At 43.9% G+C, this 27,948-nt stretch overlaps 1 protein-coding gene across 1 annotated transcript; it reads right to left on the reverse strand.

The window, feature by feature from the left end:
- Nucleotides 1–10,900: 10,900 nt before the first annotated feature.
- On the reverse strand, nucleotides 10,901–27,887 carry vim (vimentin). Its single transcript, XM_079489452.1, has 10 exons — nucleotides 27,312–27,887; nucleotides 25,978–26,183; nucleotides 24,317–24,377; nucleotides 18,261–18,356; nucleotides 16,917–17,078; nucleotides 15,055–15,180; nucleotides 13,043–13,263; nucleotides 12,240–12,283; nucleotides 11,389–11,474; nucleotides 10,901–11,008 (listed from the first exon to the last, which is right to left on the reverse strand). Exons 1-10 carry the CDS (start codon nucleotides 27,735–27,737, stop codon nucleotides 10,958–10,960), a joined length of 1,479 nt encoding a protein of 492 aa, XP_079345578.1. The 5' UTR covers nucleotides 27,738–27,887; the 3' UTR covers nucleotides 10,901–10,957.
- Between the last annotated feature and the right edge of the window lie 61 nt (nucleotides 27,888–27,948).

The following is a 27,948-nucleotide window of genomic DNA, read 5'->3' on the forward strand; positions in this document are numbered from 1 at the left end:
ATACGTGGAGAAAGGGGAGGGGTTTGGGTGGAAGGTTATCAGTTACCATGGTAGATAAGTCGAGGGGAGGTACTGGATGGGTTACCATGGTGATTGATCACAGAGTGTTGCAGGAAGTTGGCCGAGGATGGAGCTTAGGGTAGATTGAGGAGGAGCAGTGTTAGTCAACGATTTATCATTGAAGGCGTGGTCTTCCTCCTGAACTTTTGTTGTACCAACTCCATTTAAAATATATATATTGAAATTATGAAACATTTTGAAAAATCACACCTGTGTGAAGTGAGGGGCGCTTTACCAACCCTTATCGTCTTACATCATCGCGATATAATGTCATATGCCAAATTCCTCAGTGACAGAAAAAACAAACATTAAACTCTGTTCACTGTTATTAATGGCATTTAATGTTTGTGTTAGTGACAAAACAAACATTAGACTCTGTCCATTGTCAATGGCGTTTTTAACCTGTATATAGGAGGGGCTAGAGCCCCTCAACAATGTCATGGTATATGAAGAATATTTGATGAACCACACTGACCATGTTCTCTGTTATTTCACATTTATGGGACAGTTTTAATTAAGTGCAAGCTTCATGCTCTTTATATAGTTTCAGTTGTTGACCATCTGCTTAAACATTATGTCATGACTAGTGATGGGAGATTAATCGGCAAACACATCGTTATCGGACGATTCTAGTTGTCTTTAGATTAATCGGCATTGGTTCGATTAATTAATCAGAGCGATTAATTCATCGGTCTTTACAGATAAACAAGCCCAAAGTAACAGCTTGAACAGATCTACAAGCTCACAATATTAAATATAAATGTATTTAAGTTAAATCTGGTTTGCCTAAGCCTGCAGTGCAGATACCCTGTTACATGTATTTTTCAGAATGGACAAAATTATAAAAAAAAATTAATACAGAATGAGATCATATCGACATTGGTAATATCAGTTATCGGCCATAACAGCAATTCATTATATCAGATATCGATATCGGACAAACAGTCTCATCGGCACATTCCTAGTCATGACACCTAGGCTAGGGTCTCAGCAGGCCTTCCAGGAAGAACCAGGCCAATGTTGATCTATCAGGCTATTTCCAAAGCTGCAGGTTAAGGTGTCAATCATGTGGGTATCCTTGCAAGGGGGTGCCGTAAATAACTGTGCTTGTCCCTCAGCTTTGTGCATGTATATATTCTGACTCAATGTAAGGATGGTGTTCAGTTGGGCTGGCCACCACGGTGGTCAGCCATCCAGGCTCCTGCTCCAGGATACTGCTGTATTCTGTACTCTGCAAATAAAACCGAACTCCGAAACATCTCTCTGCCTGCCTGCGCCTCTTCATCGGTATGCCTGAGTCTCTTGGCCTGTCTTCTGCTTCAGAACTTCTCCGTTTCAGCTTAAGTACTTTTGAGTCTGTTAATACACTCTCCTGGTTAAAATATACATCATACAGTTATTAAGAACTGATTAAAACAACTTGTATTGGGTTCACAGAAATATGCACTTTTAAAACAGTGCACTTTAATTAAATGTTGTTGTGTTCTCAAAGATAATTTACACCAATTCCTGCAACTACTGCTCTCATAGGGTAGGCTACATTAATATGTTAACCTTTTGCTAGAACAGTGCTACTTTCATTTAGCTAAATGTTTACTTTCATTTAGCTAATGTTTGCTTAGCAAGGTGCTAATTTCATTTAGCTAATGTTAGCTACTGTAGCTATCAAATGTTACCATAACTAGTCTGCTATGTTGAATCTTACATGTGTACCTTCCATTGCGTGAATTGCAGTGATTTTAAATCATTTTACAACTTAGCTAGCAAGCTATAAAGGCACATTCTGCAGTCAGGGCTCAGCTGCCCATGAGACCAGCATTCAAAAGCTGCCCTCAGGGCAGCAATTTAACATTGGTGTTTGTATAGCATTTGGCTGCCCTGAGACCAGCATTCAAATGCTGCCCTCAGGGCAGCAATTTAACATGGTTGTATGTATAGCATTTAAGCTGCCCTGAGACCAGCATTCAAATGCTGCCCTGAGAGCAGCAATTTAACATGGTTGTATGTTTAGCATTTAAGCTGCCCTGAGACCAGCATTCAAATGCTGCCCTCAGGGCAGCAATTTAACATGGTTGTATGTATAGCATTTAAGCTGCCCTGAGACCAGCATTTAAAAGCTGCCCTCAGGGCAGCAATTTAACATTGGTGTATGTATAGCATTTAAGCTGCCCTGAGACCAGCATTCAAAAGCTGCCCTCAGGGCAGCAATTTAACATTGGTGTATGTATAGCATTTGGCTGCCCTGAGACCAGCATTCAAAAGCTGCCCTCAGGGCAGCAATTTAACATGGTTGTATTATAGCATTTAAGCTGCCCTGAGACCAGCATTCAAATGCTGCCCTCAGGGCAGCAATTTAACATGGTTGTATGTATAGCATTTAAGCTGCCCTGAGACCAGCATTCAAATGCTGCCCTGAGAGAAGCAATTTAAAATGGTTGTATGTATAGCATTTAAGCTGCCCTGAGACCAGCATTCAAAAGCTGACCTCAGGACAGCAATTTAACATTGGTGTATGTATAGCATTTGGCTGCCCTGAGACCAGCATTCAAAAGCTGCCCACAGGGCAGCAATTTAACATTGGTGTATGTATAGCATTTGGCTGCCCTGAGACCAGCATTCAAAAGCTGCCCTCAGGGCAGCAATTTAACATTGGTGTATGTATAGCATTTGGCTGCCCTGAGACCAGCATTCAAAAGCTGCCCTCAGGGCAGCAATTTAACATTGGTGTATGTATAGCATTTGGCTGCCCTGAGACCAGCATTCAAAAGCTGCCCCCAGGGCAGCAATTTAACATGGTTGTATGTATAGCATTTAAGCTGCCCTGAGACCAGCATTTAACATTGGTGTATGTATAGCATTTGGCTGCCCTGAGACCAGCATTCAAAAGTTGCCCTCAGTGCAGCAATTTAACATGGTTGTATGTATAGCATTTAAGCTGCCCTGAGACCAGCATTCAAAAGCTGCCCTCAGGGCAGCAATTTAACATAGTTGTATGTATAGCATTTGAGCTGCCCCGAGACCAGCATTCAAATGCTGCCCTCAGGGCAGCAATTTAACATTTGTGTATGTATAGCATCTGGCTGCCCTGAGACCAGCATTTAACATTGGTGTATGTATAGCATTTGAGCTGCCCTGAGACCAGCATTCAAATGCTGCCCACAATGAATAATTTCACATCATTTTGAAGGGGAAAAGTGTGAACATAACCTACACTTTTAATAATTTCTTAAAAATAAATAATGAATGAGGCATAAATAATTCATGATTTGCTGCATTTTGTTCAAAACAGGCCACTCCTGCAAACTTTAGATGTGGATCTTCAGGATGGAATAATGACACATCTGAAAGGCCTGTTTCGTTTAATTAGGCTATAGACTAGAGATACTGTGTACAGAGTTGCGTGATGTTTGGAGAAAATCTGTAGTAGGCTACTGTCAAAACATGTATTTTGCAAATTTAGCCTCCTGGTGGCACCAGACCCATGTGAATGATTTAGAGAAAAGGTTCTGCTCTGGTGTCAGTGTGTGTGTGCAGTTTTGCTGCGATCAAACCAACTGTGTCCACAGATGTACACATCGGACACAAGGACATGCGGACAGACGGGCGGACGGACAGGGTGCCAAACGTGCCTTCGGCCTGGCAGAGACAATTATGTTATTGGAATGTTACGACCTTGTGTCTTTGAAACAGCCTGTCGATGTGTCTCTTAGGCATGGGTTGATTCAAAATAACATTTTTAATTAATTTAATTATTATTATTTAATTAATAATTTTATAATAATAAAACAACATGTTTGTGGAACTGCTGATAGATGACATCAGTCAGCTAAAGGGACTGTCAGGTGGGATTAGAGCTCACTACAGGAACACCTCTAGTGAGTTGAAGATGCCTTAGGCTTGGACCTTATTTCCCTCACGCCTCCTCCACTTTAACTATAGCTACTGTAACAACAGCCCCATAATCCTACCACTCTTCCATCCCAGTTCCCGCTGGAACGTGTCTTTCAGGTGTGTTGCATCATGGGCCTCGTAAGACACTCACTGTTTCCGTGGCAGACACATTTTTATGGGTCCCTCAATTTTGTCTTTCCTATATTTTGTTTTTAAATTATTATAATTTCAATACATTTTCAAAAAGAAAACTTTTGTTACGAGTTACTTTGTAGATTTGGATTATTATTACAAAACATGCAGTAACCACTTCAGCCCTATATACATTTTGGCCATTTGAAAATAGCCAAATATTTGTATACCTTTGAAAACATTCTGCACAATGAGTACTTTTACTTTTGGTATTTTAATGTAAGTACATTGTGATGCCAATACTCTTGTACTTTTACTCACGTACAATTTTAATTCAGGACATGTACTTGTAATGGAGTAGTTCTACATTATTGATTGATTGATTGATTGATTGATTGATTGATTGATTCTTTATTTAAGTGTCATGCTTCCGAAGAAGCCCAGCCATATGGACTTTATGGACACTTTTTACAGTTTACATAAACAATGGCAATAACAATAAACCGACATGACAGTTTGCAAACAATGATCAAGTGAATACTAATTAACTAATACACCCACAATTCTTACATGGGCAGATTACATATACACAACACAAAATAAAATACCATAAAATTAAATACGACATTGGGCCTGCAGGAGACTGGACATCGACCTACTGTACTTGAAGAGCTGAGATCTACATTGCAGTATTGATACTTTTACTTAAGTAAAACAATTGATTACTTTTCCCACCTATACCATATTCACCTCCTCCTCTCCTTTCTCCTCCTGTCTCTCCTCCCTGACTCCTCCTTCGTAGTTCGTACCCCACCCTCTTTGATCTGACTTGCTTGCCAGATAGTATATGTGTACTAGACATCTTAAAGAATAACACAAAGGTAACTCAAGTTAATCGGCACAAGTATGTAGGGCGGCAGTGGATCAGTGGGAGAGTGGCCGGTAGAGCGGCCGGATGGGAACCGTGAGGTTCCCAGTTAGATCCCGCCATCCCGGCTCCCCCAGAGATAGAGTAGAAGTGTCCTTGAGCAAAACGCTGAACCCTTAATTGCTGCCGATGTGCAGGTTGATGCCTTGCATGGTTTCCTCCTCCATGTGTGTGAATGGGTGGACAATCTGTATATCGTTGCTGTCGGGAAGAAACCACCTAACTCCAAAATGTTCATTTTTCAGAAAGAAAACCATATAACCATATATTTTTTTAAACAATGCAATACTGCCTCATCAAAGTTGGTGTTGTGACTTTAGATATTGTCAATTACTTGCATCAGAGGTGGTGGAGTTAGCTGTTTTAGCAGACAGTTTGAGGGTCCAATGGAGTTAAGAGGTTTAGTTCAATGCATTTCCATTGGTTCAATATTTTCAAAACAACACACAGATGTAAAGGGTGTTCAAAAGCACTGATTTATGAAGAAAGAAAATATCAAAAACCTCAAAAATAGTTATGAGGTTTCCTCCCGACACACCGACAGCAATGATATGTAAAGCGCATTGGATAAAAGAGGCATATAAATGCACCATTTACCATTTATTGCGACTGAAGGTCGCAGTTAACTATGGAAATGTGCGTTTTGTATCACTCAAAATCCCCATACTGTACATGGAGAAAGCCCCCATACATTGTGCCCAGGTCTCGTGACATCACTATTCACATCATCAGGGATGATAGTAAATCAGGGTAATCATAATAAATGCGACCTGCTGTCGCAATTAAGCCCATATATGGAGATCCCTGATCATCAATATTAGTACATGGATGTCAGACCTGTTCTGACATTCCATATGTTGATCCTTCCATCCTTCCTCTTCGATGTCTCCCCTTTGACTGATACCTGTCCATTTAAACTCCAGACGGGCCTGCCCCAAAGTTATTTGTGCAGCCGGCGAAAACTAGAGTTCTCAACAGGCCCGAAAATTAAGGCCGGCCCAACCTGGGCCCTCATCAAACCCTGTACACTCAAGACACGGCCCCTGCTGCCACCCTTAGATCTCCATATATGGAGCCGACCTGTTCAACCATGTTGATCTGACCTCATCAAACCCTGGCCCTAAAGGGCGAGGTCGCTTCTCACCCTCAGACGTCTTACTGGTGTTAATAATGTACATTATGCATGAAGAGAATATAAACTAACGTTGTATTGTATTGTAGTAACATAAATACGTTTAAATGTTCTTTTACTCACTTTGTCCACTGTCTGTGTAGTACATTGGTTTTCACTGTTGCAGAATAGACTCCAATCTGCAGTCTGTTTTAGTCTGACATTAATTCTGTCCAACCAAAGCACATTGTCCATGACACACTTCTCACAAATACACATAGTGTAGAATAGTAATAGAATAATAATTCTGCCACTAAAATGTGGAACGCCCTACAAACAGCCATTAAGACATGTGAATCCCTTGACTCCTTCAAAACCACTATCAAAGAGCACATATGGATGTCTGCAATTCGAAACTGGACCCTGTAAATTAAGTCTGAGCTCCTCCCCCCACAATTCACACACCGATGGCGGAGGAAACCATGCAAGGCACCAACCTACACATCAGGACATTCAGGAGCAATTAGGGGTTCAGGGTCTTGCTCAAGGCCACTTCGACACTAACTCTGTAGAGCCTGGGATCGAACTGGGAACCTCACCGGCTGCTCTACCAGTCACTCTACTTGGTTCCAGCTGCAGAGAAACAGAAACAGCCAGATAAATCTCCATACACACACAAGCACACGCACACACACACGCACGCGCGCGCACACACACACACACACACACACACACACACACACACACACACACACACACACACACACACACACACACACACACACACACACACACACACACATCTGTCCAGGATCGGGTGGTCCAGGAAAGACCTTGGATCGTGTTCTTTTCCAGATGCACAATGCATTTTCCATGACTTAATGTAATTTGAATGCATTAACTCTATTTGGCCTGCAGATGACAGCATTTCCAAATAGATATCTACTAGGTTTCCCATGGGATCAGATAGATAGTAGGAGGATGGAGCAATCCCTGATGCTACAGGCAGCCCCACACACATAGCTTTCTTCATAACTTCTTTAGATGACTAAAGTGTCACACACACACACACACACACACACACACACACACACACACACACACACACACACACACACACACACACACACACACACACACACACACACACACAATCTGTCCAGGATCGGGTGGTCCAGGAAAGACCTTGGACCGTGTTATTTTCCAGATGCACAATGCATTTTCCATGACTTAATGTAATTTGAATGCATTAACTCCATTTGGCCTGCAGATGACAGCATTTCCAAATAGATATCTACTAGGTTTCCCATGTGATCAGATAGATAGTAGGAGGATGGAGCAATCCCTGATGCTACAGGCAGCCCCACACACATAGCTTTCTTCATAACTTATTTAGATGACTAAAGTGTCATACACACACACACACACACACACACACACACACACACACACACACACACACACACACACACACACACACACACACACACACACACACACACACACACACACACACACATACATACATACATACATACATATCTGGTGGCTAATGAACCAAACAAAATCTCAGAAGTTATGAAGCAGTTTTTAAGGACCCACTTTTAGGCCAGTGCAACAGAGCATGCTTTTGCCTTTTATTAAACCTTACCCATTTTAACCACATACATACATACATACATACATACTGTACATATATACATACATACCCAGCCGATCGCAGTACTGCACGCTCTGCTTGTGCAAGTATTAACAGTAGGCTACCTTGGGCATTTTGTAAAGCCAATAATTAGATCAAATGTTACCTGCAGTACAGTCTCTTGTGACATGAACAATTCAGAACATTAATGAACAGTAATTGGTCTGTCTATTGGACCAGCTTTCCTGGCATCCATGATAAGAAAGGCCAGGAGAGAGAGAGAGAGATACGTTGTCAGCATGGCTAATATAATATGACTCATGCATGAGTCAGCATCGTCAGAGAATACACAGACACTCCCATCACTAATGTGAAAGTCTGAGGTTGCTAGTCTATAGTCTAGAGGGAGGTTGTAGAGTATGTGTGTGTATTTTTAGCCAAGTTCTGTCTTCATCCAACATATTTCGGAAGTGCAAGAACTTGGCTTTAAAAAGCCATGTAGGGTAGCGCTCACATTTACAATTCTTTGGAGAGTGGTTAATATTTCAACAGCCGTCCTCCTAAAATGCCTTTGCAGCGCTCTGGGGAGAGCTCTCACTGGTCTGAACTGCTGAGTCTGGAATGCTGATTTGGATGCACATCAGGAGAGGGATTTAATGATTTTCACACCTCACTCCATTCGTAACAGAAGGCAGACAAAGATTAAAGTGGACCTTCACTTGACTGTGGTATTGTTTTCATGGTTGTGGTCCTCAAAGTGGGGCCAGGGGACTCCCAGGGGCCATTGAAAGGGTTTAAGCGGGCCCCCGGTGAAATTATCAAAATAATGGAACGGCCCTGTTATACTTTGCTGCACTGAAAATAGTAGATCTACAAGGCAAGCTCACCAAACATGTCTAAATCATTCTGTCAAGCCATTGCTAACTTGTTTGTGTGCCTCAAATCTTCAGTGTAACTGTGTTTAACTATGCAAGTCCTGTCCCCTTCTCGATTTTAGTAGAGGGACTGTACATGCAGCACACATATTATTGTTTTGTAAAAGACTAGGATGTAGATGCCAACGCTTGGACTTTGATTTGGGGCTTGCCAGACACTTGCCAGTGTCAAAGCGTGTGGACAAGCCCCCGAGTCAATCGGTCCCTGATTCAAGAGAACTTACCGTATTTGAAAGCACAATTTTATTTACACCCTCCTTTTTTGCTCTGCACCAAAGCTATATTTTCCATATGTACATACGTTTTCTGTGAATGTTTGCCTATCTTGGCATGCCAAATGAGGATGCTGCCCATGGGGTTCATGTGGTTAAGCCTAAAGACACTCAAATGACCTCCACATTTGAAATGGATCAGTGTGCACACATATTTTTTACTTAGCAAGTGCAGGCACGCAAATACATGCGCATGCAAACTCAAGCACAGCAATGCACTTAATTCTTTCATGCATGCATTTGTAGTTTTATGCATGCAATATTAATTTGTATCTTCTGTCCTATTCTTTTCTTCTTACCTCTTCTGCTCTACCCTACCGCTATCTTGTACCTGAATGAGTGATACAACAAAATAAACCCTCTGGGTTGAATTAAAAGAAAGAAATCCGTTTTTCGTAGGTTTATTGGAATAAGGAAGCAGTCATGGAGTGATGTTGGTCATGCTACTGAGTACAATACAACAGTGGTGTAATCTTGGTTTGCTCATCCTGATTAGGGTATGGATAAAATCGAGCTTTGGGACAAAGAATTGTGGAAGTCCATTTGAAGTTACTGTTCAAAGGAAAATGGCACTTACATTTGTACAATCAATTAAAATACTAGCTTGCCAGTGTTATTAGTCACCCAGAAATACACATCCCTTATCATTTTATATGAATTCTCAACACTCAAAGGTAGGCTACAGTCGTGTAGGGCTGCAACATCCATTATCGTATTAGTGATTATCCGCTGTTTTGCTTTGAATAATCAAGAAATAATAATACAAAAAAAAAACGGTGTCGTGCTAAAATAGCCAATCAACACGTTGCACGGCGAGGTGTTGTATGTCTGTAGAACTGCTATTTTCAGCTACAACGACAGTCCCAAAATAGGTCTGCCAGGTTGAGTAGTTTACTGATGCAGCCTCCAAATCTATTATTTTATTTAAATCAATCACAATTTCATAATCGATCAGTGTTGCGCCCCTACATTCATGTAATGAGACTTGAAAACATCACTCTTCTGGAAACTTCAAACAGGCTTAAGGCATATTCTTTGTCTCGAAGATTCAATAATATTTAAGACACAATGAAAGAAAGAAAATATTTTTGCAGTCTTGCTGTGTGCACGTTTGTGCACGTGTGTAAAGAGACGACGACAGTAAAACAACATAAACATTATGATAAAGCTTCATCCTGCAAAAGCATGTGTATTATGCCACCGTTTCTCAATATGTGGTCCGGAGGGGCCCACCAGGGGTACGAAATGGACCCTTATACGCCTGTACCTCTGAGAATGTACAAATGGAGCTTTACAGGGTTCCCCAATCTACACTGTAAAATTATCAGTGTCAATTTAACTTTGAGAGTGTACAAATGGAATCAAACAGACCTGTACGGGTCCATTTAGTACATTTTTACACTCTCAGAGTCACAGACCCGCCCCAAGGGGTTCCTTTTGGACCCTGTGTGGACCCCACGTTGGGAACCAGCGGACTATTCTGTTCTATATTGTCAGTTTGTCACCTAGAAGAGCAACCGTATACCAGCAAGTAAGTCCCACTGAAAATGTGTCGAAAAGGCACTTTTAAAGCTGTTCCTTTGTGTGCGTGTGCGTGTGTGTGTGTGTGTGTGTGTGTGTGTGTGTGTGTGTGTTTTCTTTTCTATTTTTACTTCCACTGAAACAACATTAATATCATCATTTTCTTGCCTTCCGGATTTTCATGCTAATAAAGGCCAAATTCACAGTCCAGTTTTCGGGGAAAGAGCTTCACCACCGAAAAATGACGTCACGACGCGGTGGTCACCGACGCTCACACAACACATCTCTCTGTTTTTATTAAACCACCAAGTGGTCACCTCCTCACCGAAAACTGGACTATATGAACAGGCCTTAAACCTCCCTCTTCCTGCCCCCGTCCCGTCCCGCCCCACCCCACCCCACCCCACCCCCACCCAGTCTGCCCCCGTCTCCAGGTCTTCCCGTGCCGCGCTACTCCGTCCGTCCATCTCAGTCGTCCTGCTCGTCGTCATGCTGCTGCTGGGTCGACTCATTGATTACCTGGAGCGGAGGGGGGGGGGGGGGGGGGGGGGGGGGGAATAAAGAAACGTGATCCAGGGGGAGACACCAGAGGTCTTCGATCCAGTGTTAGACAGCACATTTTGATTTGATTTATTTTATTTTTTATTTTGAATATTATTTTATCATCTGAATCATCTGAAATCTACAGTTACACATTTTCTTTTTGGCTGGCCTCGATGGCATCGTAATGTCTGATTTGTACTGGAGAGACCCTTGTGTCTGTCTGCAGAATATACCCGGGTATGCTATAGTTTACACGCTTTCTTAAATGTACCGGTCTGCGATGCATTGTGAACTTGTTGATCGGCTGTTTTCAATCGATCAATCAATCAAAAACTTAAAAGGGGGGGCATACTCACATGTCCGTCCCTGGTCTCAATGGTCTTAATCAAGACCTTCTTAGACAGGTTGTCAGACATCATCGGCCTAGTTTCCAACATGGATTCTGTGAGAGAAACGGAGAGAGAGATAATTACGTTTTTTAATTATGTTTTTCTATGACACTGGTTCTCAATCGTTGGCCGCGGACCTACATCTGAAAATAATTTGTGAAAAAAAAGAATAAATATAAATAAATCAGAAGAAGAAAAAAATGCAGCAATGTGAGCCATGCGAATGGGTCATAATGAGTATTGATGTTTTCAGCCATTATCATTGATGCGGTGAGCAAACCTCTGGGTATTGTGTATAACGGCCAAGCTACACCAGGCTTTTCTCGCACAAAACGCGCGCGTTTACCCTAAACGCGTGCGTTGAATTTAGGTCCAGTCCTATTTTAAAAAACGCACGCGCGGGCCGCGCGTTTAGGGTAAACACGCGAGAAAAGCCTGGTGTAGCTTGGCCGTAATGCATTATGTAAGGATGCAGTGCATGTTTTCTGAGGGCGTTTTCAGACCACCGTCCACAATGCATGAAGCTCTCTTACTCTTACGCACTGGACATAAAACAAGGTCATATCAGGCCGTCGGACCAGTCGAACATAAACCCATGCTGATGCACGGCAGTCCACGGTTCGATTGTTTTGCACTAGGGGTGCAATAGTTAATCACATAATAGTTAATTGATTTATTGGACACTATTTTTGCATGACACCATTGTATGATGATGATGATGATGATGAGACGTGTAAACGACGATGTTTCTGAATGCAAACATTGTGATAATGTGAATGTCAACCTAACGAAGACTTTTGGACTATTAACACACTGACCTCTCAGGTTGAAAGAGGAGAAGTTTGGCATGGGAGTGGTGATCCTGAGAGAGAGAGAGGGAGAGAGGGAGAGAGAGAGATGAATTGTTGGAAGAGGGAAACACTAAAAAAGAGACAATTTTGAGATGCTTCTACACGGTACTTAAAGTTAGTATGTCCGTTTTTCAATACTTTAGTTTATACATTTCAGAAGCAAAATATTGTACTTTTTACTCCACTACAATTATTTGACAACTTACAAGTCACTTTGCAGATTCATACTATGATTCAGATAATTATTACGAAACATACATTAATGTAGATATTATGGGCCATTTCTAATCCCTATTTTATACCACTATCTCCACCACCGCTTTGACTGCACTTAGTATGTCCCACTGTCCCAGCCCCGGCCCCCCTAGGCTGGGGAGGAAGCGTCAGTGAATCCTCGCTATGAGTCTGGCCACGCCAGGCTACCCCTAGGCAGCACCTATAGCCATGTGTATAATAATAATGAATTGCATTTTTATGGCGCTTTTCTATGCACTACGTGCCTACTCAAAGCGCTTACAATGGTTCATTCATTCATACATTGGGAGGTGAAGCGGCGAACAGTCGATGCCAGCGTCCTCACTTCCCACATTCACACACCAATGGTGGCAAGCTCACACCGACCGACTCATTGGAGGCAATGTAGGGTTCAGTGTCTTGCCCAAGGACACTTCGACATGTGGACAGGAGAAGCCGGGATTCGAACCGCCGACCCATGGATCATTGGACGACCTGCTCTACCTCCTGAGCCACGGGCGGTATACCCTGTATACCTGCTCTCCTCTCCCTCCAGCAGCTTGCGGTAGGTGGCGATCTCGATGTCCAGGGCCATCTTGACATTGAGCAGGTCCTGGTACTCGCGGAGGTGGCGCGCCATCTCGTCCTTCATGTTGCGGATGTCCTCCTCCAGCTGAGCGACGCAGTCCTGGTAGGCCGACGCCTCCCCCCCGAAGCTGTCCTCCAGCTCCCTCATCTGGCGCTCCAGAGACTCGTTCTGACACGGGAAAATGCCGTTTCATTAACCCATTTAGAACTATAACAAAATGTCTTCTCAATCCTAAAAGTTTCTATGTTTCTATGTCAGTGGTGCTCAACCTATTTCACGTCAAGGACCACCCAGAATTATCTGTATTTGGCCGCGGACCCCCATCTGAAAATATGTAGTTCCAGGGACCTCCCAGAAGCAAATATTTGAGTTAAAAACGTTGTATTTTATTGCAAAGCTATTGCATTTAGTATGGCGGTGTGGATCTGCTCATGTGATATCTTCGATTACCTTGTGCATCCACTAATCGATATGTATTTGGCCGCAGACACGGGACAGCCATCTGAAAGGATTTCGTAGCCAGGGACCCCCATGCAAGATTTGCTTTTCTTTCTTTTTTTGTATGTATACAGGATTGTTATGCTATAATACATGTTGCTGGGGACACCCCGGGAACCCCCTCAAGGACCCCATGTTGCGATCCACTGGTTTCAGTTCATATCGACATATATGTCATTGGAACAATGATAGGATGCCTGGAATAAATATTTTTTTTAAAAAACAGACAAAAGACATCAAAATAACCATGAGAGGTGAGCATTGAGGCATTTCTGTCTGGTCACTGCACGTCAGATAGAATTGGAGCTGATGGATTGTGGTGCTGCTATTTTAGGATGTCTGAACACTGGCTCATTAAAAATACATTGCATCTGACTTGGCACAAAAAACCTCTTACCAGTAACCGCACGAGTACACTACTGGGGTTTATTGATGGTGTGAGGGTGGGACAGAGAGGGCAGAGAGTTCACTACTGGGGTTTATTGATGGTGTGAGGGTGGGACAGAGAGGGCAGAGAGTACACTACTGGGGTTTATTGATAGTGTGAGGGTGGGACCGAGAGGGCAGAGAGTACACTACTGGGGTTTATTGATGGTGTGAGGGTGGGACCGAGAGGGCAGATAGTACACTACTGGGGTTTATTGATGGTGTGAGGGTGGGACCGAGAGGGCAGAGAGTACACTACTGGGGTTTATTGATGGTGTGAGGGTGGGACAGAGAGGGCAGAGAGTACACTACTGGGGTTTATTGATGGTGTGAGGGTGGGACCGAGAGGGCAGAGAGTACACTACTGGGGTTTATTCATGGTGTGAGGGTGGGACCGAGAGGGCAGAGAGTACACTACTGGGGTTTATTGATGGTGTGAGGGTGGGACAGAGAGGGCAGAGAGTTCATTTCTCTAAAGAGAAGAGCTTTAAGTATTTTCTTTTTCTAATATTAACGTTGCGTCTTTTCTCCTCTCTATATATATTATATCTAATTCTATCTATAGATATATAGAAATATCTATCTATACTGTATATTAAGCAACATGAAGCCATTGTTCCTGGTGCTCAAAACAAGTCAATATGTTGAATGTCAGCATCGGTTCCCATACTGAGAATACAGCCAACAGTTGATTTAGTTGACTAAAATGTATTTTGGCGAGCCTTGATGCCGTCGTAATGATTTTACACTGAAAATAGCCGATCTACGATCGATGTAGATGGGCTATTTTCGGCATGCAACCAAGTGTAAAATAACTTATACTGGATCTCTTGTCCACTAGTCCCTTCCTACCATTTTAGTCTAGTTTGCTGACGAAATTGTCAATATATTTAGTCTTAGCTTTAGTCATCGTAGCTTAATTTTCATTTAGTGTCCATTTAGTTTTCGTCAGTGAAAAAAGGTAGTCGGACGAACATGTTTTGTCACGGTATATATTAGTCGTTACGAAATCAACACAGGGAGGCTTGTACTCACGGTTCCACGAAGCGCGTCCACCTCGCAGGTTAGAGACTGCACCTGGCGCCGGTACTCGTTGGCCTCCTGCTTGGACTGGCGGATTGCCTCTCCGTTGCGCTGCTGCTGGTCCCCCAGGTCGGCGAACTGGGCGTATTGGGGGGGGGGGGGGGGGGGGAGACGGAAAACGTTAGGGGTGGGACGATATGTGACCGTTTCTGAGCGAGGCTGTCATTGAAATGTTTTAGATTTTGTCAATTCAGTTCATTCGTGTCATGTGAAAGCAGGGAATCATAGCTTCAAATTGACATATTGGTTGTTCAGTTTGACCCACCGGTTTTGGAGATATGGCTTATAGAGTAATGTCTTGCGGAAAACAGCGAGTTGAGAAAACAGGCTCGACTTCTGTGGACTCTAACATTACACCTAGTTTCATGTTTAAGCATTTATTTCATATTTAGGCTACATGTCGATTTCAGCTCTGACATTTATTTCAAACATGCTCTAGTATGTAAAGAGTCTACCTGTGCTATTAACTCATTTTGGAAAAATCTGTTTTTCTCCTCTCCTGAACAGTTACAGTAGTCTTGCCGCCATGACTGTCTCTGTATCAAAAAGAGTCACATATGGGTATACCTCACGATACGATATCTGTGGCAATATTAGGCTCTCGATAATTATATCATTCGAGATATTGCGATATTCAATATATTGTAAGAGATTTCATCAAGGTCACGATATATGTAACTGAAAATGACAAAAATAAACATTATGAATTATGTATTCATTCCAAAATCCTACAAGATCTTTGAGGGGTGCTAGCCCCTCGGACTATATTCAGCTATTAGTGTTGGCTAGTGAGATGCACCCTAATTGTGTACACTTAGCTATAAGTGTACACAATTCCCTTTAACAATGAATCACCATTTCGCCGCCCTCGTTAAATCAAATGACATAAATGAATGTTCTCTTTTCTTCTCGGAGAGCGGCCACAGTTCAAGCGTTGAGTGACCACATTTAGCTTTTCTCTTCCAGCGATCAATAGGCTTTTAAGTTAAACATCAAGTGTCCTGTCACAGCTGAGCATCTCTGTATGTATATGCGTGTGCATGTGTGTGTGTGTGTGTGTGCGTGTGTGTGTGTGTGTGTGTGTGTGCGTGCGTGCGTGTGTGCGTGCGTGCGTGCGTGCGTGCGTGCGTGCGTGCGTGCGTGCGTGCGTGCGTGCGTGCGTGCGTGCGTGCGCGTGTGTGTTTATGCGTGTAAGGTAGTCAATAAATCCAATCAGCTCTCCTCGGCCCATCTGTCCTCACAGGACGCTAATCGCCATGGAGACCCGGCCGGGAGGAGAGCTGACATCCGTGTCAAGTGTCATCTGCTGAGGACAGCATGATCACCTCTCACCTCCACAGCTGACCACTCAGCAGCTCCAATGAAGAAATGTCAAACCGCGCCTCACCTGTCTTGCCAGAATTATTACACTGTCTGTCTGTCTGTCTGTCTGTCTGTCTGTCTGTCTGTCTGTCTGTCTGTCTGTCTGTCTGTCTGTCTGTCTGTCTGTCTGTCTGTCTGTCTGTCTGTCTGTCTGTCTGTCTGTCTCTTCTCTCTCTCTCTCTCTCTCTCTCTCTCTCTCTCTCTCTCTCTCTCTCTCTCTCTCTCTATCTATCTATGTAAACAAAATGGAGATATTTATGACAGAATCCACATGAGAATGACAGATGAGAGAGACAGGAATAGAAAAGGCACGGACATAGGGGACAGACAGCTGATCGACTGAAGAGGTGTGTAGGTGTAGCTACTGTAGATAATCACTTAGCATTGGTATCAATGTTGGGATCCATCCGGCATCCACCCACCCACCCAGCCACCCTGCCTCTTCTCCTTACCTTTGACTTGTACCAGTCCTCAGACTCCTGGAGGTTCTTGGTGGCCAGGCACTCGTACTGCGCCCGGACGTCGCGCAGGGCGGAAGTGAGGTCAGGCTTGGCCACGTCCATTTCAATCTGGATGTGCTGCTCTTGCAGCTGCACCTGCAGCTCGGCCAGTTCCTGCAAGCGGCAAAGGGCAAGAGACAGACAGACAGACAGCGTGATGGAGATAGATGTCAGAAAACAATGCCAAAAAGCACTTTCAGACGGGCATTGATTAACGCAGACGTTGTCGCCTGAATCAGCGGTTCAGGTGTGCTCATGAGGGGCACGACAACGCAAGCGTAAAGAGAAAAAAACACAATGCAGGTCTAGTCAGTCGCGGGCGTGTGCACGAAACGAGCACGCGCGCGGCAATTTCACGGGACCGCGCCCGCGTAAATACGCTTGGGTTGTCGCCCCTCGACTTCTCCGTGCGTACAAAGAATATTATTTTATTTGTGTTCTTGCAGACCTACAAGCTCACAATGCATCGCATCACGTTGTAGATCAGCTATTTTCAAGTAGCTGCTAATTAAGTACATCTCATCTCATACAGGATTAAGGTGGTTTACTGGTTAGACAGATGATTTTCATGATATATTTATAAACTTTGCGGAAGTGGTGATTTTTCCGCCGTACGTGTTACGTGGTCATCACACCCAGCGCAACACGTCAAGTTCCCGAGACAACAGGGAGCTTCTATCACCTGCCAGCCGTCCCCCATGTGTCCCCATCGATTATCCTCTCCCTCTTAATACCCTGCGGCCTCCATGCAGTGTGAGAGTAATCTCTGTCCCTGATGACATGACACTGCACACAAGGAGACTCTTAAGCTGTATTAGCTTGGGCAGGAGACGTGCTGTACGTGTTCACTGTGAGGACCTATTGGCAGTGGTGGAAGGGAATACTCTTGCACGATTATGAAATTGTAACCGATATCCGATCTCTGATTATTTGCAGGGTCATATCTGCCCATACCGATTCTGACCGATTCCGATATTATACATAAGACCACAATGGCCTGTTAATAAAGTATTCAATCAATCAATAATATACTCTTTTTCCAAGTGTCTGTTTTCAGCGTTTCACTATACTGAATGAGATGAGTACACAAATTAAATGTAGAATTTAGTCACATTATTATTGCGTCATCAATATCGGTGAAAATAATTATTTTGAGACCGATCCAATACCGGTATGGTATTTTTATGGGCCGATAAGGCCGATTCCGATCCCTACCGATTATATTGTGCATCTCTAATTTAGTAACAATGGCACACTGAGAAGCATCCCGTGGGTAGAGTAGGCTACAGTACGTACCTCCTCGTGGACCTTCCTGAGGAAGATGATTTCCTCCTGCAGAGATTCCACCTTCCTCTCCAGGTCCAAACGGGCCAGAGAAGCATTGTCCACATCCTGCAATACACATCATCATCATCATCATCATCATCATTATCGTCATCATCATCATCGTCATCATCATCATCATCATCATCATCATCATCATCATCATCATCGTCATCGTCATCGTCATCATCATCATCATCATCATCATCATCGTCATCATCGTCATCGTCATCATCATCGTCATCATCATCACCATCATCATACACTTAATTGGCTGGGACGGTTGGCTGCCAAACCAGCCGGACGGCGTGGCGTGGGTTCGACTCCCGAGCCCGACGGCCTTTGCCGCGTGTCACTCCCCATCCTTCTCACCCTGTCCTGCCTCACTACTGTTCCCTATCAATAAACGCATAAAAAGCCCCAAAACAAATCTACAAAATAAAAGAAAAAGAATACACTTAAAAAGCAATTAGAACAAAAGCCATTTCTAATCAAAGACTAGATCAAAAACCTGGAGTGTTAAATCAAATCCAAATTATGCAAAGGCCCTCCCTTCGAGAAAAGCAAGCAATAACAAGTGATAGTTACGGAAACCAGACGATGCATTCAGGCTCAATTCAAGCCAACATCGTTATCATTTTGATTAATATATCATTTAGAGTAATGATAGCATTAGTATAGTAAACAGCATTGGTAATGTGGGACGCTCTTGTCCCAATAGAGTATTAAAAGGATAGAGACTGAACCGTTTTGAAGCACCCGGAAGAACGGTCTGCATCCGCATTGTTTTGATTTGGGCACCAACATTAATTTTGGTGCCCAAAATGCGGAAGTGCAAACGAGCGCTCAATGTTAAAGCCCAGCTGCACAGGGTTTCCTCCTTGTGGCAGCGGTGGCCGAACGGATAGCGGCGCGGTCTTGATACCGGAAGGTTCCTAGTTCAAATCAGCCGTCCGACACGTTAAAATTACCACCGCTTAAGTGCCCTTGAACAAGGCATTGAACCACTACGATGAAATGTGTTCTATGCGCAGGGCCTGGCTGGAAACAAGTTCTTGAGCTTAGCCCAGATACCCTGGGTAAATATAGATTTTCATTTCATTTCCTCGTCATAACTCCACGGGTCCACCTGCAGTCCCTACTCTGACCAGTAGGGCCGAGCGCTTCAACGTTCGAGAGCCTCACTGGGGACTTAGACAAGAGACCTGTTTGAATCCCGCAGGGGGAAGTTAAGTTTCAGCTTCACCCAGCTGGTGGCTGATCGGATGGTCATGCCGAGTGCTTCATGGGGCAGAGCTGTTAGGGTTAAAGGGATAGTTCAGATTTTTTGAACTTAAGTTGTATGAAATACTTGCCATTAATATAGTGGTTGCAACTGTATTAATTGATTGCCCGAGTCCTGTGGTGGGAGTTCTGCTCTGGTTTTGGTTAAATATCAAGTAGTTCCGGTCATTTTGTGGGGGGCACTGGGGGCCACGCAGTAAAAGTAAATGAATCCACAAAACTAACGTAATTTGTATTGTTGACCTATTTCTAAAATATTAGTGCAACTTCCGTTCTTTTTTTACCCCTCTATCACACAGAACTATGTTTTTTGTGTCCATATCACTACGCCCAAAAAATAGTTCCATGTGATAGAGGGGTCAAAGTTGAACGAAAGTCGCGCTAATATTTTAGAAATAGGTCAACAATACAAATTACGTTCATTTTGTGGATACATTTACTTTTACTGCGTGGCCCCAGTGCCCCCCACAAAATGACCGGAACTACTTAATATTGACCAAAACCAGAGCAGAACTCCCACCATGGGACTCGGGCAATCAATTAATACAGTTGCAACCACTATATTAATGGCAAGTATTTCATACAACTGAAGTTCAAAAAATCTGAACTTTCCCTTTAAGTGTCTTGCTCACTGCTCAGGGACATTTCAACACGTACGCATGGAGGCCATCAACTCAGCTATGGGAGCCCTGTAAGCATCTACCAAATGAAATGCCTAAATAAATTACCACCTAAAAACACTGTAATGCCAAATTCATGCTCCGTTGTATGGCAGTGTTGTGCGCTGAAAATAGCAGACATGCGAGCAAGCAAGATCAACAATTTGCAGATGCCACGAGTTGTGAGCTTGTATATGTCAGTTATTTTCTTATACTGTAGGTAGACTACTCCAAATGGGGACTGCCCATAGATCCAACTGAAGTCCCTTTTGTCCGAACATGCATTAAGGTTGGCGAACATGCATTAAGGTTGGCGAACATGCATTAAGGTTGGCGAACATGCATTAAGGTTGGCGAACATGCATTAAGGTTGGCGAACACATGCATTAAGGTTGGCGAACATGCATTAAGGTTGGCGAACATGCATTAAGGTTGGCGAACACATGCATTAAGGTTGGCGAACATGCATTAAGGTTGGCGAACATGCATTAAGGTTGGCGAACATGCATTAAGGTTGGTGAACATGCATTAAGGTTGGCGAACATGCATTAAGGTTGGCGAACATGCATTAAGGTTGGCGAACATGCATTAAGGTTGGCGAACATGCATTAAGGTTGGCGAACATGCATTAAGGTTGGCGAAGATGCATTAAGGTTGGCGAACATGCATTAAGGTTGGCGCACATGCATTAAGGTTGGCGAACATGCATTAAGGTTGGCGAACATGCATTAAGGTTGGTGAACATGCATTAAGGTTGGTGAACATGCATTAAGGTTGGCGAACATGCATTAAGGTTGGCGAACAAGCGCTGCTCCCGTGCTTGCGCTTATGTTTAGGTCGAACTAACGGGAGGTCGAACCAATGCCACGCTACCACAAAATGTGTCTTTTCACACGAGTGCAGTCTGAACCCACGGGTCTAAGGCCTTCGCATTCACTTGGACCCGTGGGGTTCAGACTGCACTCTTGTGAAAAGACACATTTTGTCGCATAGAAAAAAGTGTGCCGGGTTGTGAGCTGGACGGTCTGCAATTTTCACTGTGCGACGCAATATGAATCAGGGCTTAAATGGGTCTTAATCAGCCACAGATGAGGCGGGGTCCATTAGCTAGTTCATTTCCAAACCATTAGTTTGATATACTGTACATGTCCTGATCCACTTACACTGTTATCATCTCCAGGCAACAGACAAAACAGGAGGAAAACAATAAATGATTGATAATCAAATTAAACCACAAACTGTCTCTCACAGGCATCATAATGTACAATCCCCCCCCCCCCCCCCTCTCTCTCTCTCTCTCATCTTTCCTGTCTATCTAGGAGAGCTGATCTATACGCACACACACACACACACACACACACACACACACACACACACACACACACACACACACACACACACACACACACACACACACACACACACACACACACAGGACAAGAGTAGACAGCCAATAGTAGATAGTATTGTCTACCATTGACACTGGGCAGGAAAACACAGGTTTCCTCATCAATCATTAAGAAGCTATGCAATTACCTACCTATCACACGCACGCACGCGCACACACGCACTCGCTCGCGCGCACACACACACACACACACACACACACACACACACACACACACACACACACCAGATAAAGAACAACAAACGGCGGTAAAAGGAATCCAAATCTAAAACATTTAGCTCCATTTAGATTGTCGTTTGTCCAACCATGGCATGCACCATGCTGTCTCAATCAGCATCGAATGACAGAGCAATTCCCTAAGCAGCCACTTGGAGTGCTGCATGGTGCGTTGCTGGCACAGTATCAGTCTGCACTGTCCGTGGCCCTTTGCCCTCATGTGCCCGCGCCCCGCTGTGCCAGGGGCTCATACACATGAACAAACACACTTCCTTTCCTGTCTGTCAGCAGCACATGGACGCGCGACGTGCACCAAACACACAGGGAAGAAAGAAAGACATTCCTGCACAACAGCATGCTTTGTCATTTATCCTGCATTTAAAGCCCCTTTCCTCATCGGTCAAAGAACAACGGCATGTTGGGAGAATCAGCTTTCCTGCCCCAGAGTTGAGCCGTAACAAAGCCGCCTATTGAGAGACATTTTTAACACCATGGCACACTGCTGGCATACATACCAGTATGTTGCGACTGTCTGGCAATCCGTACGTTTGTCCAGACCAAGTACAAAGCCAAAGAGTAAAGCTGCATTCAGACTGGCAGCTATACAAAGCTATATTACAAGGCATACCAGCCAATGGAATGCAGCCAGCCATCCTGCTGGTAATGTGGGGAAAACATTTTTTTTCCGGACACATGCTTGACGTCAACAAGTGTTGATCAACAGCGGCGCGGTGACAGATATGCTGCGTCGCTCGCTGTGTAGCTTTTGTATCTGCCAGTGTGAACGCACCATAGAGCAATCACTCAAATTACTTATCAAGGAAGAAGGTGCCAATTAAGCCATCCACTAAGAGCTGTTCTGTTACAGTGAAAAGCTCTACAACACTGACAAGAGGGTGTGAGACAAGAATTCCACAAACATACTCTGGATAAGGATAACACACTGATGGTGTCCTTTTCTGTCTTCTTCGTCAGTGCTGTATAATGTAGCTGTTACTCCATCGCACGGCAAAGACAGTATCGCTCTACACAAACCCCATTTCTAAGCTAACAGACATCCGCAAGGTGAATGTTAGCTTCAAAATCTGTTATTTTCCGCAAGCGACACCAAGGGCAGTATTATGCGTCTTAAGTACCAGGTCTTATTACTTAACTTAAGACCTGGAGGCGTGGTCAATGCTGTTTGGCCACTCAGAATAGCCAAATGGCATTGATCACGCCTCCAGGTCTTAAGTTAAGTAATAAGACCTGGTACTTAAGACACGCATAATATTGCCCCAAGTGAGTTATCCGTCAATATAGACCATCCTCCACAACTCATCACATTTTGATGCATCACTACTTCGACTGATGATTTATTTTTTTCCAATTAAGGCTCTATAAACTCCACCGGTCAGCATCAGTCACCTCAAGAAGTGATCAATTCCACCGCCCTTCAAGTACTGTGACACATTGATCGTTTGTCTAGCATGCGCTGGGCGGCTCCGTGAAGAGGCATTACATTACACTGGTACCACCTCTGAGCCGACACCAGAAGACAGATGAGACAACCTGACTGCATGGGGAACTCCTGTGAGGCATGGGCTAAAAAAAAATCAATAATAGCACTATATTGACCGGAGCTTTCCTCAAAAAGAGCCTGATGACATCTCCATACTGCACAAATAAAACCTATATACAGCAAAGATGTTTAACAACAAGTAGTGTACATTTGTGTAAATTAAATAATTATCACTGTCGTTATTATTTTAGCCGACAGGTTTAGACTAGACATCTCTTCAATGACATATTTGTTTTACTGAATGTGTGTGTGTGTGTGTGTGTGTGTGTGTGTGTGTGTGTGTGTGTGTGTGTGCGCGTGCGTGCGTGCGTGCGTGCGTGCGTGCGTGCGTGCGTGTTATTTATTTGATTATTTATTTATTCATTTATTAAGGAGAATGTTGTTCTGAAGAGTCTCATTTAGACCCAGTAAATAAAAGGCTTTAGGTGATGGAATACAAAAGGATAAACCCACTGCTGTATCATCATCAAAGCAATATAAAAGATATTCTTCCTTTATATGCATGACTGTTGCTTACAATTGCGCTTGCCTTGTCGTGTGGGGAAGCCTTTGTTCTTTAAATGTTTTTTTTTGTGGCTTCCGCCTTTATTTTATATATTTTACGGAGGGACAGACAGTAGGCTGACAGGAAATAGTGGAGAGAGATGGGGGGAAGACATGCAGTAAAGGCCGTCGGGATCGGGAGTCGAACCCGCGGCACACTGCCAGACTGGATTACCAAGGTGCCTGGACCACTGAGCCATGGTCCAGGCCGGAAGCCATTGTTCTAACCACTTGGGCCCAATGTGCTTTGTTGGGGGGGGGGGGGGGGGGGGGATAAACAAATAGCCTAAATAGATACATTCAATTTTTTGAAATATATTTTAACACCCACTGTGAATGGGGTGCTGCTGTACCGTACCTGTCTGAATGCATGCAGGTTGTGCTCCGCCTCCTCTTTCTGCATCATCTCCTCCTGCATTCTGGAAGAAAGGAGAGAGAGCGCCGCCACGGAGAGAATTACATAACGCTGCCACACCCACTGCTGCTCGCACGGTGCATGCAGGAACCCTGTCCCAACATGCCACCAAAATATCTCTCCATGGAATCATTACACTACATATTTAACCACAATTACAATTTACAATTTAGGCATTTAGCAGACGCTCTTAATCCAGAGCGACTTACATTAAGCAATAACAAAAGCATGGCACAACAAACAATGACAACAAAAACACAGCCTGCGGCAACCATGGGTTATTTAACTATAGGTTAAATGTATATATCATTTTAAATAAATATATTTGCATGTACAGTATATGTTGTTTTTAATCGATAGGCCTAATTTTAATGAGAGATTAATGACTGATATCCTCCTGACCAAAATATATAAGATTATGCTGCGTGCATATGGACTTATGTGGAAATCTGCCATGTAGAATGAGCTCATTTGAAAGCTATTTGAGTGCAACAAGAAACACTGAAAGTCTCCGCTCCGTTTTTCAACAATAGCCTGCATACTGTACAGTGTTTGTCTCACTCTCAGAGTTCCAGTACATGAATGAACACAGTGAGTGAGTGCAGAGGGCAGCTTGGGATAACAATAGACTTTTACACGTCTGGAGAGACAATTATTAGCTGTCTAAGCGAGAATACATTAATGAATGACTGACTGAATGAACCAATGAATGAACCAATGAATGAACCAATTAATTAAAGTAAATGAAGTAATACCTATTTAATTAATGCTATTTTCAAGCAAATTCCGAGCATAAATCGAGTAGGCTATAGGCTAAATTTTATTGTACGAATCTAAATGTTAAAATGAAATATAGGATGCTGCTTTATAGGCTACTACAAATAGTATAGAACGAAGAAAAGGCCAGCACTCAATATGTCCTTTTTCCACATGATTTAATGTACCTCTGAGAGCAGACAACCTACGCGTTTCAGCCTAGTAGGCCTTCCTGACAACGCTGGGTTGTCTGCCTTGGCAGTACTCTTGTTTAAACAAATTGAACAAAAACAAAAGCCTATCTAGCTCGTATGACCATTTTGAGTTTTAACAACTTGGAACAGGATGCTGCAGGCGGACATTAGCGAATGTGTGAGCTTGTAGACCAGCATTTTTTTTGAGGGGCGCTATAGCCTGCCCAGCTTTGTGTGTACTTGATGTTATGATTTGATTGGCTGAGCACGGAATGCAATGATGTATGATTATAAGAGCGCCCCTCACTTCACACGTGTGTGATTTTTTTTTCTTCTTTTGCAAATAGATGATGAGGGCTCCATCTTGCGCCACCCTTATCCCTTATCCCTAAACGTATTTGCCATGTTTTACTATTTTGAAAAACATTTTAAAATAGTTCAAATAGCCGATCTACATCGTGAGCTTGTAGATTTTTAAATACACAAAAAATGGCAAATTAGTTTAGGGATAAGGGTTAAGGGGTGCATGGCACAAGATATATCCCATAGGTGTAAAGTCTAAGTGATCCAAACCAATACAGCCAAGCTGCAGGTCCATGCCGTTCTAGGGGTGGTTAACTAAAATTAAAGCATTTTATAATTCATTAGCCTTACTTTTGCCGGAGGCGCTCGATGTCGTCGCCCAGGTTGTCGCGGTCCACCTCCACGCGGCCCTTGTCGCCGGTGAGCTGGTCCACCTGCCTGCGCAGCTCGCGCAGCTCCTCCTCGTACAGGTCCGGGATGCGGTTCTTCATCCCTGCGCCGCGCAGCGCCTCCAGCTCGGCGCTCAGAGCCTTGTTCTGCTGCTCCAGGAAGCGCACCTTTGTTGTGGCATAGCGGGACAAAGAGTGAGTATAATCAAGAAGAGCTGCAGCAGAACACAAGCACTGCAGAAAGACCCCCCGGGGCATCCACTGAGTTAAAAGGACAACTCAGGACAGGTGGTGGTGCCATATCTTTGTGAGGTTCCGTCAATTAATTTCAATGGAGTGACTTTCATTCCCTTGTCACCTTGTGTGCCTGTATAGGCTATCAAGTAGGGCAGTAGGCTACTCAACAGGCATGTAGGCCTACAGAGGGGGGGGGGGGGGGGGGGGGTTGGGGCTTGGGCCCCATGCCCTTTTGCCTCAAAATGCCCCTTTCCTCCTCAAAATGGCAGGCTGTAAAAACATATATAGGATAGGCCTATATTATATATTTTAATGTTTACATTGTAATGAGAATATTGCTTATTTTACTGTCCAATGACATGGGCCAATTAAGTCTATTGTGGATATATCTTGCTTCATAGCATAAGACATCCAAATGTAGGCCTAGTACGACATTTCTGGTGTGAAATGGCACGAGGGTCAAGGGACGGACCCCACAAAAAGACCACCCCCAGATGTGCCCTTTTCTTGGGGTTTGGGCCCCTGCCCCCTCAGTGCTCTCTGCACGGCCCTGCTACTCTGACTCAAGTGTTCAAATGTAGCCTAACTAATTACGAAATAGGCCTATAGCCTACAGTAGGCCTTTTTATTTACTAAATTTACTACATTTCCAATTTATTCCTTTTTTTATCCCAGAACATTTCTGAAATAAAAAAAAGAAATAAAAAAGAAAAAAATAATAAAGTGAAAATAGCAGATGTACAAGCTCACACCATAGTGCAATGCAACTTGCTGTGAGCTTGTATAGGGGATGTTCACTGTTTGAAATAGCGCTTAACATGCTGCCACAGCAGCCACACCCACACATCTGCTTGTTTGTTTGGGTCCCAATAAAGAGTCCCGTCCTAGAAATAGTAAAACAAAAACAAAAAAAATAATACAATACATTTTCTGTTTGAAATGTAAGCGGAGTGGGGAAAAAAGAAAAAGCAAAAAAAGTAATGAGCTTGCGAAAGAAACAAATAAAATATACTATTCAAGTAGGCCTATAGGTTAAAAATCCACCACATGCATGGGCACCTTGTCGATGTAGCTGGCGAAGCGGTCGTTCAGGTGGATCATCTCCGCCTTCTCGTTGGTCCTGTTGGCTCGGAACTCCGTGTTGATGGCGTCCTGCAGGGCGAAGTCCACCACGGTGTCCCCGTGGTGGTGCATGGAGGAGCCGCCGGAGCCGGAGGCGGAGTACCGGCCGCCGGGCCCGGACGACCGCAGGCGCACCGTTTTGGAGGAGGAGATGGTGTGGGGAGCGGAGGAGAGGCTGTAGGACATGCCTCGGGAGGACCGCACCGGGCTGGAGTACTGGCGGCTGGAGGAGGAGGAGGAGGAGTAGACGGTGGGCCGAGAGCCCGAGCCGAGCCCCGCACCTCCTCCGAACATCCTGGCGTAGGAGGAGGAGGACGAGGAAGAGGCTGCTGGTCTGCTGCTTGTCCGGCTGTTCATCATCATTGCGATTATTATTAATCCGCAAAATAAAGAATAAAAGCGCCTTTTCGGGTGCACTCTGGTGGTGTTTTGTTTTTGTTTGCGTGAAACTCTGTCTGCTTTCTGAATTCTCACCAGTTCCTTAATTCCTTTCCGAGTTCCGAACAAAACACACCGTCCGACTAAAACCCAGCGAGAGCTCCGCTGCGGTCCCGCCTATCGGTTCTTATAGTCC

The sequence above is a fragment of the Electrona antarctica genome (assembly GCF_951216825.1).
Source record: "Electrona antarctica genome assembly, chromosome: 20".
Lineage (NCBI taxonomy): Eukaryota > Metazoa > Chordata > Actinopteri > Myctophiformes > Myctophidae > Electrona > Electrona antarctica.

Coding starts and splice junctions, on each gene's coding strand:
- vim (XM_079489452.1), bottom strand. CDS start 27,737: ATGATGATGAACAGCCGGACAAGCAGCAGACCAGCAGCCTCTTCCTCG. Junction 26,184..27,311: donor TCGCCAGCTACATCGACAAG/GTGCCCATGCAT, acceptor GCCACAACAAAG/GTGCGCTTCCTGGAGCAGCA. Junction 18,357..24,316: donor ACCTGCATGCATTCAGACAG/GTACGGTACAGC, acceptor TGTGTATTGCAG/GATGTGGACAATGCTTCTCT.